A 16804-nucleotide genomic window follows, 5' to 3' on the forward strand; every position below is an offset into this window, starting at 1 on the left:
ACTTATGTTTGCATTTGTCCTCTGTCAACATCAGCATGTGGGATTGTTTCATTACCCGACTACCTGCACTAAACGCTGGGTGCGTCAACATCAATGTTGTGTTATGTAATTAATAACATTGTGTTTCAGTGAACGGTACACTGTGATACATTTTTGAATAGGTCTTTAGGAGAGGAAATGAATTACAGAATAAAAAATATAGGGTGCCTTTTTAAAAAGTCATACCGCTGTTCATATCTTTGTAAAAAAAAAAAAAGCTACAATGAACGCAATCATGCTGATTGATATCCCCCTGACGGCTAAAGAACTTTCGTAATTTGCATTTGGACAAACAGTTATTTAGGGTGGTCAAGATAAATGGGACACCCTGTATATCAAGTTATAATTCCAAAAGTTTGGGATTTAGGCTTCTGGTGCTCTTGGAAATTTTTCTACACATTTAATAAGAGTTTTACGATTGGCAGTGGTGTCTTTAAAACTTTGAGGTTGTACCACAGTTCATATTCAACATCAAAATGTAAGTATCCCTTAACGTTGAGGGGGTGACTGTTCTCATAGACCAGAGGAAGGCAGAGGCCTAGGAAACTACTGTTGTGATCAAACTAACCTTTGAGTTGAGTGCTGCTCTTCACTGATTTCCAGTTCTGTGACTTGTAAGCAAATTATTTATTGTTCTGCGGCAACTGTGTGTGTTAACATATTGTTAATTTAAGTTGTTCTCTTTGCTGGCAGCCCAACAACTCCATTCAATCTGTATTATGAAACATAGAGGTCGATATACTGTTGTCTCCTTCTGATTTATTCCTTATGATTGGGAATGGCATGTTTAAAACTGGTAAGACATTATTTTGAGGAAGGAGATTTGCAATGTAGAGGGAAGGAGAACAAGGGCCATTTTTTGATAAATGATTGATCATTCAACCTATAGCCAGTACACAGATGTTATGTGACACCCATATATGGTTTTCCTACTGTTGTAATGTACGGATACAGTATCAGATGTAACATTCTTAATTTTATTCTACGTCCACATGAAGAGATCCACAACAACACTGAGCAGTAGAAAGTCTCAAAACTATAGAACACATCAATATACAGTTTTGTAGGTGAGCAAACAATAATTAATAAACGTAAAAGAGGCTGAGGGCCCGGCACGCCGGCCTTATATTGGGTTGTTGTGCACATGGCGCAGTGCTTGTTGCTTGTCTGGCTTTGTTGAGAGGTGAACTCTGTAGGCTAGCCATGGAGGCACTTGCATCACTCGCTGTTTGGTTCCGTGTGCTTGCCATGCTATAAAGTTACAACTCTCCTTCTCTCATGGGGAAAAGTGTCCACTGCGGAGATATCCATGTCTTCATCGGTAGTTGACGACTGCTGGAGCAGTTATTGTGCTGTCACAGGAAAATCCGGTCTGAAATGCTGCAAGGGCAGGCAGGCCATAAGAGGTGAGAGGCCATAAGGGAACACTGGCGGCGGTGGCGGTGGTGGTGGTGGTGGTGGTGGTGTATCCATACGCACATCCGGGCAGGCACTCAGCAGTGGAGGCAGCAGAGAAGATGGCCGTGCAGTGACAGGGGCTGTGGAGATGGAGGCGGCCTGACACTGACTACTCAACCTGGTGGCGGTGAACCCAGAGTGAAGACAGTGTCAAAGCCAGAAGAGAAGCGCCCTCCCCCCTCCCCCCTCTCTGCGGGTCTGTGGGTTAGAATAGGCCCGAGGTATCCATGCTTGTTGTAAGAGGTGACTAAAAAGAGTCTCTCGCTTTTCGGCCCTATAATTTCAGATCCCATTTTATGATTTGACCTGCCACTATCCAAATTTTACAGAGGTGCAGGCTATATGGGGATGGACACCTTCTCCATAGTGCCCTTAGATTCGATCTCCTGAACCTCTTGTCATGGTTTTACATCTCCAGCTGCAATTCAACTATTTGGGTGAGGACACTTTCCGGGGTATGCCATCTTCTTCCATTGTCTCCTGTCCTCTATTGCTCCCATGACAGAATTGATTTCTCTGCACCCAATATCCAGCATGGTAGCCAGTCTGTTGTGGTGGGGCCGTCATGTACTCATTTGGTGCTCGTTCCCGGGCCACAAAGGGTTCGCACTGCTGGTGCCCGAGCTGTAAACTCCCTACATATGCCAAGGAGTAGAGGCCTGTCTTCCTGGGGCATCAGGACTCCCGGCAATGGCCATCATGCCAGGTGGCCTTTGCTGAGGCTGGGTGGCGCCCGTGTGCAGAGCACCTGATTGGAATGGGTGGCATCAGGGCAGATGACCCACAATGAAGCGGATTAAGTCATTTCTTGCTGGTGACCGTACGGTGCCAGCAGTTTCTAAGAAGGGCAAGATCGAGTACAATGATGACAGATACGACCCTAAATTGTTTCTCTCCCTCACTGCACCATGGGAGGAACGTAGGGCTACAGAAAGAAGAGAGCCATATTCGCCTCAGTATGCGACCTCCTGTTACATACAGTCTGACTACTAGCTCCACGCCAATCTGGAACGGCGGGGTTTTCATTTCATCTGGCGCATTTACAGGGGACCCAGAGACAACAGGGTTGGTATGGGTGCCTTCCTCTTGGCCTTTGAGGGCGATTCATTGCCGAAAAGGTCAAGGTGTTGGTTTACTGCTGTGACATTAAACCATACGTCCCTCCTCCTATGTGGTGCCTTAAGTGCTGGACATTCGGGTACATGTCTTCCCACTGCACTTTCAATGCCACATGTCAAGACTGCAGATGTCCACTGCATCCAGATACTCCGTGTGCCTCCTCTCACTTGTATCAACTGCGGAGAGCAGCACTCCTCCTGCTCGCCAGATTGCACAGTACTCCAAACGGAGTGGAAGATCATGGAGTACAAGACCCTGGACCAGTTTACTTATCAAGAGGCTAAACGTAAATTTGAACGATTACACCCCATTCGGTTGATGTCCTCATATGCTGTAGCTACATTACCATTGCCATCACAAGTAGCCGCCATACCATACTTTGTGCCAAGAGCAGAGGGCCCTCCGGAATGCATGTGCCCCCTTGGTGGTAGGGAGAAAATCTTCTTCCATTGCTCCCAAAGTACCTACTTCAGGAGCAAGCCCCCTCCCCCCAAACGCAGGGGACATTGGTCCGCTCCCCCCAGCCAGAGAAGCAACAGCCTCCTCCAGCTCCTCTCTCTTCCAAGGTCACCACCAATGCCATAGCAGCCACTAGCCAGTGGCTAAAGGAACCAAAAGTTGCTGGACGAAGAGCTTCATGGTCTTTCTCAATTCCTGAAGCTACTTCGGAGAAGTCATCCCAGCAAGCCCCTAAAGAGAAGTGAGAAGGCAAGCAAACAAAGAAGTCTGCGAAGAAAAAGGCCCTCCCTAACAATTCTGCAATTCTGCACCTGCGGATGAGGTGGAGATATCGGCGTCCCCTGAGGACCTGGATCTCACTGATGCCTCATCCACAATAGGAATGGATACAAATACTCAATCAGTGGCAGCGGGTGACCCTGACGTGTAACCTGCCTCCTTGCATGCTTCATGCCTTCCCAGCGTTACGATAACATCATCCTTCAGTGGAATTGGTGCGGTTTTTTCCACCATGTGGCTGAGCTACAACAACTGTTAAGCTTTATACCTGCTTTCTGCATTGCCCTCCAGGAAACCTGGTTCTCAGCAATGCGGACCCTTGCCCATCGCGGCTATAGGCGGTATTACAAGAACCATAGCGGTTATAATAGTGTGTCAGGTGGAGTTTGTGTCTATGTCCTGAACTCAGTATGAAGTGAACCTGTGCCCTTTCAAACCACTCTTGAAGCTGTAGCTGTCAGGATAAGGATGACGCAGGAAATAACTGTCTGCGCTGTATATCTTCCTCCAGATGGTGCAGTACCCCTGAACGCATTGGCTGCAGTGATTCATCAACTCCCTAAACCTTTCCTACTTTTGGGAGACTTTAATGCCCATAAACCCTTGTGGGGTGGCACTGTGCTTACTGGCCAAGGTAGAGATGTCGAAACTTTCCTGTCTCAACTCGACCTTTGCCTCTTAAATACTGGGGCCCCCACACGTTTCAGTGTGGCTTATGGCACTTACTTGGCCATTGATTTATCCCTCTGCTGCCCAGGACTTCTCCCATCTGTCCACTGGAGAGCCCATGATGACTTGTGTGGTAGTGACCACTTTCCTGTCTTCCTGTCAATCCCCCAGCACCATTCTCCTCGACATACTCCAAGATGGGCTTTAAACAAGGCAGACTGGGAAGCTTTCACCTCTGCTGTCACCGTTGAATCTCCCCCACATGGTACCATCAATGTGGTAGTTGAGCAGGTCACTAAAATGATTGTTTCTGCAGCAGAAAACACAATCCCTTGTTCTTTAGGGTGCCCCTGGCGAAATCGCTGAGGCCATTAAAGAGTGTCGGTGAGCTCTACAGCGCCATAAGCAGCACCTTTCCCTAGAGCACCTAATAGCCTTTAAATGGCTTCATGACCGCGTTCGTCAGCATATAAAAAGACTGAAACAGGCATGTTGGGAGAGGTACGTCTCGACCATTGCGTGCCATACATCATATTCCCAAGGCTGAATGAAGATCAGACAAGTCTTTGGGTGCCAGACCCCGACAGGTGTTACTGGCATTAACATCAATGGTGTGCTATCTACCGACGCAAACGCAATTGCCGAGCACTTTACTGAGCACTATGCTCAAGCCTCCGTGTCAGAAAATTATCCGCCGGTACTTCATACCCTCAAACAGCAGATGGAAAGGAAAGCCCTCTCGTTCACCGAACGTCACAGTGAACCCTATAATGCTCCATTTACAGAGTGGGAGCTTCTCAGTGTCCTTGCACATTTCCCCGACACAACTCCTGGGCCAGATCGGATCCACAGTCAGATGATAAAATGTCTCTCGTCCAACTACAAGTGACATCTCCTCATCATCTTCCACTGGATGTAGTGTGATGGCATCTTTCCATCTCTGTGGCGGGAGAGCACCATCATTGCAGTGCTCTAACCTGGTGAAAACCTGCTTGATGTGGATAGCTATCAGCCTCAGCGACATTCTTTCTAAGCTGTTAGAACATATGGTAAGTGGACGGTTGTGTTGGGTCATGGAGTCAGTTGGCCTACTGGCTCCATGCGAGGGTGGTTTCCGCCGGCGCCGCACTACCATTGATAATATAATTTCCCTTGAGTCTGCCATCCGAACAGCCTTTTCCAGACGCCAACACCTTGTTGCCGTCTTTATTGATTTATGAAGAGCTTTACAACACGACCTGGCGACATCATATCCTTGCCACATTATATGAGTGGCACTTCTTAGGCCCACTCCCGATTTTTATCCAAAATTTCCTATTGCTATGTACTTTCCGTGTCCAAGGTGGTGCCTCCCATAGGGACAGTGACCTTGGCAGTGATGGTCGACTGTTTGCATGCACTTACGATGCTGTCCACGACAGAGAGACAGCAACCTTGGTGGTGATGGATGACTGTTGGTATGCAGTTATGATTCTGGCCAAATCCGCAGGCCCAGACAGTGGAGCCTGAATGGAATTGCTGCGAGCTGAATGCTGGCAGTGGCCAGGTGTCAGTCGGAGCAGATGACACAGTGTAAGAGGCTGGTGCCCCTGAAGCAGCTCTGCCGGGCTACAGTTGCCAACTGGAGTGAACCTATATGAACTCAAGAACCTATCGAGGATATCCTCTGGAGTACATTGAATGATCTATTTTTTTCATGTGGGTTGAAAGCTTCTCCATAGGACTGCAGGTGAAATGAAGGAGCCGTAACATACTGGATGCCACTGTTCATATAAAAATCTTCAAAATCTTGAGACACAAACTGTGGGTCATTGCCCATCACAAGCATATATGGCAATCCTTGTAAGGAAACAATCTTTTGAGAGCATAGCTGCTATGGACATGGATGGGCAACGAACCACAGAAGGAAATTTTGAGAAAGGATCAGCTACTACAAGCCTAAAGGAGTTATGGAATGGACCCAGAAAATCGGCATGTATATGCTCCCAGGTTCATTGGGGGGGAGGGGGGGGCGGGGAGGGGGGGGGGCACAGCAAGAGAGAGGCCTGTGATGGTGCTTAGTGGGTGGTGCATTGTGGACAGGCTGTCACAGTGTGCATGATCTCATTGTCAGTATCTGGCCAAAACACCCAAAAGGTCCAGGTGGCGAAGGTGCATGATCTCCCACTGCAATGCGAATAGGATCACAACCCTACGTGCCGGCTCTTCAGTAGCTAACTAAGAGGTGGTGGTGGAGAACATAATAACTATGCAAAAGATCCAATGCACAGCCTGGTGGTTTGTCTGGCCAGCAGTGGTGGCCAAATGGAACAACCTGACATAAGACAGTACCTGCTGTAACAGCTGCCAAAATCAGAGAGCAGTTAATGGGAAACCGTCCACTGTGATTTGGGCTTGGACTTCTAAATGGAAACATAATAGTCATCCTTATCAGATACTGGATCAGAGCAAATAGGCAATCGACAAAGAGCATTCACATCAGTATGTTGTACTGTGGGTTGTAAATTAATTTTGTAGTTACAGCATGACAAAAACAGAGCCCAACATTGCAGGCGATGGGTTGCTTTGTCTGGTAAAGATGCCGAAGGATTGTAAAGAGAAACCAGGGGTTTATAATCAGTAATCAAATGAATCTTAGAACTGTATAGGAAATTATGAAATTTTTGAAGTGTGTACACAATAGCAAGGGCTTCTTCTTCTAGCTGAGAGTAGCACTATTGCACTTGATTCAAGTTTTGGCAATGTACACAATGGGGCATTCAGAACCATCCACATATTTGTGTGTGAGAATGACTCAGTGTCATACTGGGAGGCAAAACAGGGTGTTGGCCTAGATGGAAGGTAACCAAGCATGGTGCAAAGTGTAATTTTGACCATAATAGGGTGCAAACACAGTCACAGGTGAATGACTAGTGAAAAGTAACATCTGCACATACGAGAACATGAAGTGGCCGGGCCAATGTGACTGCACCAGGAAGAAATTTATGGTAACACACAGTCTTTCTGATGAAGGTTTGCAACTCTTTGACGTTGGCAGGACGTGGCAAGACTGTAATGGCCTCGACATGCTAGCTGGCTTGGAGTCGGCATGCAGGACTTAAAAACTGAGATAGATGATAGACGACCAAAAAGTTGTGGCTTGTCCAAGTTACATTTCAAACTGGCGGCCTGCAGCACCGTGAACAAAGCATGAAGGTTGTGCAAATATTCATCTGTTGCAGAACCTGAGTTTGTAGTATTGTCCAGGAAGTTAATGCACTGCGGCACGAAGGCCTTGAGTTGCTCTGAAAATCATTGAAAAATGGCAAGGCACTGGTCTTGATATGACCGGAAGGGGAGGGGTATTCATAATGAGGACACATTTGATATCATCACCTAGAGGCAGTTGTAAGTAGGCTTCTGACAAGTCTCTTTGGGAAACACATTGGCCCCCAGAAAGCTGAGCCAAGAGTTATCCGGAGGGAGTAAGGGTTAGGTATCAATAATAAACTGTAAATTTACAGACACTTTAAAATCACCACAGAGCTGTAGATTGCCATTAGGTTTTTTACAATTACCAGTGAAGTAACCATTCGCTAGAGGAGACAGTTGCAAATTTGACTTGCTCCTGTAAAGCCATTGGGACTGGGCGGACACAGAAAAAAAAAACGGAGGTGCACCATCGGTTTCATTGTGATTTGAGCCTTGAAATCACTAGCCCACCCTAAACCTTCCGAAAACAGGGAGGAATATTCTGAGCAGAGCGCATCCAGTTGTTGGTACGGAACTTGATCCGTTACCAGATGTCAGAAATTAAGAACCAATAAATTTTGAAGGCATGTAACCCAAGTAAGTTTTCGATGTTAGCATAATCCACTATGAGAAAGGTCAAAGGCTGAAAAAGTGCTTTGTACACACGGAAGTGGAAAACTGTCCCAGTATTGATATTTGTTGTAACTCATCAACTGAGGAGAGACGAGACCATGACGGTGATTCAAGATCCACATAGATTTGAGAATTTAAGAAAGTCAGTGCTTCTCCCAGATCCACTTTCAAAGTCGACGTAGAGGGAAACACTGTTCACATCCATGTATGGTAAAGGAGGTTGGGAGTTGCACACAGGCGCATTATGTTCCTATTTTCATTTCTCTCTCTATCACTATCTAAAGGTTGCATGCCACCCACCACTTTCAGCATGTGAGCCATTCATGTTAAAAAACGGTAAGGACACTTGGGATGAGTAGCATGTGGCCGCTTTTGTGATGTTGGCAGCTGCTGCTGCGCTTAGTACTGCGCTCTCCATTGTGGTGTGGAGATGGCAGTTTCGTGGCCAAGTCGTCGTTTTTACCCCCATGAACTAACCAACAGCGGCCGGGGAGGAGAAAAAGCAATAGCACCTACTTCACACCAAGCTTCTATCTGATCTCTTGCTGCCCTAGATACTTCAAAAGACTGAGCAATGTTCAGAGCATCTGTGAGAGGGAATTTCACATTGTAAAGCACATTCACGAACTCCTTTATTGGGGGCCAGGAGTATTATAGCATCACAAACCAGCAAATCGGCATATGAGTCCTGATGGACATCTGTAACAAATCGGTAACAATGGCTACTACACCCAAGCTGTGTATGGCTTTTGCGGCCGCTTTTGACAGCGGTAGAAATCAACGTAAGCAGAAATAACATGAGAACGTCTCCAATGATACTTAGAGAGTAACTGATGCATTTCGTCAAAAGAGAGACTGGCATGTTCCTGAGAGATGTCTTCTATTTGCAGTGGTGGGATAGTAACATTGTCCCAATCCTTAAGCTAGGCAAAAACCCTATGCCCAGTGACCACTTCCACCCAATTAGCCTCACCATCATGCTTTGCAAACTGCTTGATAGGATGGTTACCTGCTGATTGTGATAGTTTCTTAAATCTCAGGTCCTTTTTCCACCTTTTAGTGTATTTTCGGGGAGGGACGATCCGTAAGCAACCATCTAGTTGGAATGGAAACTGTAATCCAACTGGCTTTTTTTAAATGCCGACACATAGTTTGTCATTTTTTGACATACTTAAGGCTTTTGACACTGCTTGGCGCCATTACATACATCACTCAGTTTCCCAAAGATCCAGGATGATGAATGTCCTGCAGGTTTCTGTTTTAGTGTTAAGCTCTTCCTCATCACCATCAGTGGGCTAGTGTCCTCAGTTAGACCACTGTTCATCCCTGGACTGTATGTTGATGACTTTTGCATTGGTCTAGGTCCCAGGTCCCGCTCTGTCGTGTTGGCTGAACTCCGGCTCCAATGTGCCATCTGAAGGGCTTCCTCTTAGACCATTTTTCATGATTTCTAGTTTTCTCCTGGAAAATGTTAGTCATGGATGTCTGTCATTGTACCACAGTCTATCCTGACCCAGAACTCTACTTGGGCACCCTCAATTTGTGGGAATTCTCTTTGACGAAAAGCTGACTTGGCTACCCCAGATTTGTCAAATAAATACTATCTGGATGTGGGAGCTTAATGCTCTTTGCTTCCTTGCTCATACCTCTTGGGGTGCAGATTGTGCTGCTCTCCTCCATATTTACTGGGCCCTGTTGTCATCTCGATTGGACTGTGGTTGCCAGGTGTATGGCTTGTTGGCAATTGTTGGACCCAGTCCATCATTGTAGAATAAGACTTGCAACTGGTACGTTCCCGACTAGTCTCATAACAATCTCCTTGCTGAAGCAGAGATTTTCCCTCTTCAGTTTTGATGATATTAACACTGGCTCACTTATATAATCACCCCATTCAACAATTTTCTAATCATCCAGTTTATCAGAGGTGCAATGACCTCGTGACACCTGCTCTCTGGTGGGGTTACCATTTGGAAAGCACCTCGAGGCATTCTGTGTGGACCTCCGCCTCACTTTTTTAGATTACGCTCCCCTAGTCTGCTTTGACCTAGTACCATTTCATCTGTATACTTTTACTCCTCCAGAAATTATTTCTCTGCTCTGGCATCAGTATTACCTCAGTAGCTCGATGTTACCACTCCTATCTTCTTTCATCATCTGATCACATTTCTGGCAGACGTCATAACCTTAGGTGAACTAACTTGTGACCAGGATACTGCTGACCCCACAGTTTAGTTCCTTAATCCCCATCCAACGAAATAAAGAGAAAATAATCCATAAGAAAGTTGCAAGCAGTAGTAAGTAACATTGGCTTTCTAAATTAAGATTTTGCCGTACACTAAGACTTGTTATTAAGTCCTTTTGTAGGAAAGCGTACTCATCACATATGCAACTCTGTGGACTTCATTGATGATCTTTAATCACTCAGACTGAACAGTTCAACTTTGACGTGGCTTCCTTACTCACCAAGGCTACCATTTCAGAATCTTTACTACTTGTTGGCAAAAGTTTTGAGGAAGGGGTTTCACTTATGTTCATACACATTCTAGGCTGGACTTGCTTTTTATTTAATAATGAATTTTATGAACAGACTGATGGTGTTGCCATGTGTAGTCTTTGTCACCCATGGTGGACAGTCTGTTAGTGGAGGGCTTTGAGAAAAATGTGCTGGAGTCTGCTAGTTCGAAATGCACTGTATTTCAGATGTATGTTGATGGCACATGGTGCAGATAAACTGCTGGAATTTTTTGACCTTCTAAGTTCAAATTTGGTTTACAGTGGAAATTGAAAAGGATGGATGCATTCCATTTTTGGATGTTTCGGTTTGTCGCAAAGATTTGAGGGCATCTTGGAACATGCAGTTTATTAAAAGTCAACTCTTACAGACATATATTTACTTGCAAATATCTGCCACCACCCCTCCTAGACAACGAGTGTGCACAGAACTTCGGTTTGTAGATCACTTAGCATTGCTGATGAGAGTAGTCTGCAGGATGAGATTTTACACCTAACGGGAGTTTTTGAAGCAGATGGTATTCTCCACAACAGGTACGTAAGGTGCTGCAGGTAAAACATAAGGTCAACATAAGGAATGAGAAAGGGGACATAGAGGGATTTAAATCTGTGGTGTTCCTGCCATATGTGGTAAGCTTGTCATCAAAAATAGATTGAAACCTCATCAAACACAAAATTAAAGTGATTTTTCACCCTCCACCAAAGACAGCAGCACTTTTGAATTCTGTCAGAGGTGACTTGGTGCCCAGCAAAGCTATTTTGGTGTTCACCAGAAGCTCTGGGAATGTGACCTTTTGTACATTGGACAGACGGCCTGTCCAGTCCATGAAAAGTGCACAGGATACTGTAGGTACAGTTGGCTCGTACGGTCCAATAAGTCTGCCATGGCAGAGCACTGCATTGATACTGGTCTCACTAAGGAGTATGAAAATGTGAAAATTTTAGCATTGACTTAATATTTTTGGGACTCTATAGTGAAAGAAAAAGTTGAAATTTTTTTGGCAAAGAATTTTATTCAATAGAGATAGTGGTGTCAGTGTGGACAAAGCACGGTATTCAGCAGTTTCTATAATAAACTCCCAAAGGTGTTGCTGAAGTGTAGCTAACAACGATACATAGGTAGCCCAGCGCGGATCAACTTTGTAGCCGCAGATACAATTTAAGTGCACTTCTTTGCTACTGGTTGTCTCTAGTGCTGGTGTATCTGTGGCTGCATGTGCAGTGGCATCGTTTACAGGTTTAAAAGGATGGAACAAGTGCAATAACTCCAGTCTGTCAGCTCACGCTGAAGATGGCTGAAACACTAGGGGAGGAAAAAAAAGGCATACGTGTGGCTGCACACCCTTTATTTAATGGCTTAGTCACTGTACTGCAAAAACATGAAGAGTTACAGTAATACTCTACTTGTCTCCTGTTATTACCTCATGAATTTTGAAAGTCGCTACCCCAATAAAGACAATCTTGTTTTGTACCATAGCAATTAACCAGCTGACATAGTACCAACAACTGTTTACCTTTTGAAAAGAGAACACGTGCTGCTTCACCTATGCTAATCGCTTGACCTGGTATTCTGTGTCTACTTCTTGTTCCTCAAGGGTAAAGCAAAGAACCATTGCAGCATGGTCGTGCACAGTGCTGGCTTATGCAGTGTTTGTGGCTCTTTGTGCAGTGTCTCTACTAGTGTTTTTACTCGCATCAGTACACTTGGTTACGAGCAAGGAAGTGTCAAATTGGTCTTCACCTTGAGGGTGAAGTAGACAAGAGCATGTACAATTTGGTTGATGATTGGCTGCAATCTTTATTAAGTAAGGCAATTTGTTTTGTTACATTGACACAACTTACAACAGCAATAAGCTATGTTTTTGTAAGTAGTGTGTCACTTAAAAGTGAACAGATAATGGTTCATTGGAGAAAATTGAATTAAGAAATGAAATTGAGCATTTTAATTTTAAATAAGCCTGTAACCCACTAAATTCATATATGTTAAGAAAGTAACTATAAGAATAAAGATCAAAGAAAATATTTGCCCTTATGTACTGCTTTCAGATACGAAGTTCAGACCTATTCAGTTCACCCTTCTTGTATCCTGTAATAGTGTCATACAAAACATGACACACTGTTGGATCTTTGACATCCTTCTCCTGTTAATTACAGTGAGATGTAAAATAAAGGACAGTGGATAGGTAGCACATGAAGCATGATGATCTGATGAAATCATCTGGAGCCCCATTTTACCTTGTGTATGATGACAGGACAGTTTTCATAAATCAGTATCAATGATTTGCCGTGCAACTCTACTAGTTATTGTGTTACAGATATTCTTAGCATGTAAATGGATAGATAAAACATCTACTCACTAAGTGGCAGTGGCAGTAGATTTTTTACCTGTCCATTTACATTATATTATCAATAATTGATTATTTTCGTGTTACAGATATTCTTACCAGTATGAGTTTCATCTCTTGGAAATTTTGTAGTGAAAATTATCAGACGTTGCAATTTCAGTTTATTAGTGTAATGAATAATCTCGATAATCTGATGTCACATGGACTTACTTTTCTATCCATCCGTCTGTAGTGAATGCAAAAACTTCTCTCCCATGGTACTGTCAGTACTTTGGGTAGATCTGCTCATTGCAGTATTTATGTCAGTGACATAGACTCCACTGCAGGACTGGCTAATTACTGCATGCACTGCCAGGTTTACAAGAGGCACACACATTTATGGCAGCCTGCACAAAACTTATCAGTTCACTTTGCTTGAGTGATTGTGAGTGTAAGTCTACAATGTAAAATTCATGAGAAAACCGGCATTTAATTCTTTCTTTAGATTGGAATAATTACATGGATCAACCACATGTTAGAAGAAAGGCAGCTACACTGAGAATTAAAAGATTTTTATCTTTACAGAGAGATGTGTTTCGTGAACATGCTAGGCAGTATCATCTTACTTCTTACTACTGCTGCCTCTGTTGATGTCCACACTTTCGCAGTTGTGATTTCCCAAATGTGTTATAGCATATGAAGCACTGAAAAAAGAAATGTGCAAGCATTTGCGACACGTGACGAAGCCCACACACACACACACACACACACATATACACACACCTGTGTCCTTGTCATAATCAAAATCCATGATTTCTCTATAGTATGGGTCACATGCTTAGTTGCAGTTTGCCTCTGTATGTAAGTGTCTGGTTCCACTTTTTTCATTATAATATTTTTACATTATTTAACTATTTACATCTTGGACATCATGTAGTATTTTTTGATGTTGAATTGCTACCAAACCACCACTTGCAGATACATACACAGGGTGAAAAAAAATAACAGAAACCTACGGAGGCAACTGCTGACCGTTGTGGATACGTGCAGGAGTGTCTCATTTTTAGTGTGTTTCCACTGGTACAGTTTGCATATGTGTAACAGTCTACGATGTTACAGTTAAGTAGCATACGTAGTGAACGTTGCAGGGCAACATCTGTACCTCAGCCGTTGGCTGACTAAACAACTCGTGGAAATTATTGTGGAAGAAAAGAGCTGAATTATTGAATAAATGTAATGTGGTTGATGCATCTAAAAATGATCAGTGTGGCTACTGTACATACAATAAACATTTGCATCTCTAAGAAGTTTTAGCAAATTGTCCAAAGGAATGAGACAGAAATTTAAATACAGTGAACCCCAAAAGAACTGCTTATGTTGCTGATTTGTACTGGAAAAATTAGTTTACTAACCAATGTGAATACCTTGCAGGTATTTGTTTGAAACTCTAGTTTTGAATTATTGTACATTTTAAATAAATATTCTGTAGCACATAACTTAGTGTCTGTGTTTGATTTCTGCAGGGCAGTTGAAGACAAGGATGTTGGTCCTTTAATTAAGACCATAATGACAAGATGTATTCACTGTACAAGATGCATTCGATTTGCATCAGAAGTAGCAGGTGTTGATGACCTGGGTACCACTGGCCGTGGCAGTGATATGCAGGTAGAGATATATTTTAATTCCTTAACTGACAATGAGTAGCCTTTTCTGTGGCTCATGATTAATAAATGCATGCTATTATATTGTTACAGCATCATTTATATTGTTGCTGCTGTTCAAGTAGAATAAAAAATTACAAAGTAGATTCTTATCACTGACCTGATTTATATCACAATTACAGGATAACCTCAATTTTATGTTCTCAGAGTTAACATTTTGCTGCTATTTGCAACATTTTTTAACATGCACACTAAAATTCCTATGATCACAAAGTTAATTTGCACCTGTTTCTCTGTTAACGTATGTGTAATTTTCCCACGATATATGCTCCGTGTTTATGGAGGAAAAAATAGATGTAGTTGACATAAAATAATGCTGGCATGGTGTTGGTCTACAGGTGGTATTTACAAAGGTTATGCAGTTAACTTTCTTGTGCCCTGGGTACTGTGCTCAATAGACATGAACCAGTAAAAATTGGAGCAGTTCATGGTGCTGGTGCAAAGCTCAATTTGGCTTGGTGGCTGATTGTAGTAACTGTTTTGGTAGAAATTGGAAGAAGGTGGGACTTGAGACTTAACATTCACCTGTTTCTTATCACTGCCAACCTTAGCTTTCAGTACTGCGTGCTATACAAAAGGTAATTTACGGATGTTGTTGTAGCCATTTTGTTTCAGTGGAAACTTTACCCTGTGATTATGACCATGCCCAGACGACATCACCTTCCCAGTATTTGTAACTAGTAATATAGCTTTGTTTATAGTTCAGGTATGCACTGAACAGATTGTTGTCTGGTAGATAAATTTGATTAAATTAGCACCGACAGAGTCATTGCTACAGACTGAGGAGTGTCAGTTTTATTCAACACAATTACTACTGTCAACCATCTTTCCAAGAGTAAATAGTGTCTACCATGTAGCATTGTTGTTAGCATTATATATTTGATAGAAGTGTTGTTTTATTTACTGTACCTTTCAGGTAGAATTTCAGTGTTCACTGTTGCAGTTTTAAGGTGGAAAACATTACGAAAAGAGATAAGAAAAATCTTTTGATGGAACAGAAAGTAACAATTCTCAAAAGAACTGAAGATAGTTGCAGAAAATGTTTGCATTAGAGCAGAGTTTAGAGGTACTCGTGTGTTTGCAGAGCAGAATTGTCAAAAGTGCGAGTAACAGTGGTCTAAATTAAAAACAGATGCACTATGCCAGTTACTCTAAAAATGGAATTGAGGACGACTTCACATCTAACAGATGGATTAATAGGTGGAAGAAGTGGCATACAAAACTGTATGTCGCAAAAGAAACATTGTAAGCATAAGAACTGTCAGTGACTGACAGAGCGATAGATTACAAAAACTTATAAAGTGGCATAAACTGAAGAACATCTTCAACATAGATAAAACTGGCCTCTCTCTTTCAGCATCCTTCCAAACGAAACATTTGCCCTCTCTTTCAGCATCCTTCCAATTGGAACATTTACCTTTAAAGGTGAACATTGTCATGGAGAGAGACAAATTAAATTTCATCTTACAGTAATGCTAGGCGCCTCAATGATTGCTCCGAAAAAATTACTGTTTGTGACTCACAGATCATAAAAACCACAATCTTTTAAAAATGTGAAACCATTCTCATGAACTGCTGTGCTAATAACAAGGTGTGGAAGACATTTGAACTACTTGAGAAGTTACATAGTCTGATGAAAGAATTGTTGTTCTGCACGTGCGCACGCGTCCGCCCCCCCCCCCCCTCCCCCCCTGCCCCCCCCTGCCCCCCCCCCCCCCACACACACAGAAAATTAAATTTACACAATGTGCAATTGCAGTTCCTGCCACCAGGTAACACAAGCAAAGTGCAACCCTTGGATTTAGGTATCATCCATGTGTTCAGAACTTATTACGGAAAGTCATTGTGCATAAAGCTTTAAGTTTGATGGAAGTTGGAGAAGACCCAGTCTCCTTTATAGTGCTGATTTTGTGTGTTTTGCTCTGCATTACCAAGGCATTGACGGAGGTTAACGAGTCCACCATCTCAAACTGCTTTTGAAAAATGTTGTTGTTCAGGCAAATGGAGGAAATGGATCTAACGTACCAGATCTGAGTAATAATGATGACAATGAAAATCTGATTGGTTCATCGTGGGAAAAACTGCAGTTGAGCATCGAGTGCAAAATTTCCTACACGTTTACGATAATGTTGTCAGTATTGAAATTATATTTGTTGAAAATATGATCTTTCATATACAGGAAACAATGACAGTGCGGGAGGTGATAGGGGCGGTGGCAGTAGGGTTTTATTCTTCTGCCAATATAAATGCTGCAGTGAAGACAATAAAAAGTATATATTTCTGCTGCAGAGGTAGGTATCAAAGCTTCAATTGGGAAAAAATTAAAAAATTGGCAAACAATTTAAAACAACCCACAGTTTT

The 16804-nt window shown here is 43.1% G+C and overlaps 1 protein-coding gene across 1 annotated transcript in view; it reads left to right on the forward strand.

Annotated features, from left to right (window-relative positions):
- LOC124596395 (NADH-ubiquinone oxidoreductase 75 kDa subunit, mitochondrial) overlaps positions 1 to 16804 on the forward strand; it is a 95689-nt gene that overhangs the window by 23340 nt on the left and 55545 nt on the right. Inside the window, exon 5 of the mRNA XM_047135520.1 lies at positions 14246 to 14387. Within this exon, the coding sequence (XP_046991476.1) occupies positions 14246 to 14387 (142 nt within the window). The remainder of the gene's footprint in view (positions 1 to 14245; positions 14388 to 16804) is intronic.

The sequence above is a fragment of the Schistocerca americana genome, chromosome 2 (genome assembly GCF_021461395.2).
Source record: "Schistocerca americana isolate TAMUIC-IGC-003095 chromosome 2, iqSchAmer2.1, whole genome shotgun sequence".
Taxonomy (NCBI): domain Eukaryota; kingdom Metazoa; phylum Arthropoda; class Insecta; order Orthoptera; family Acrididae; genus Schistocerca; species Schistocerca americana.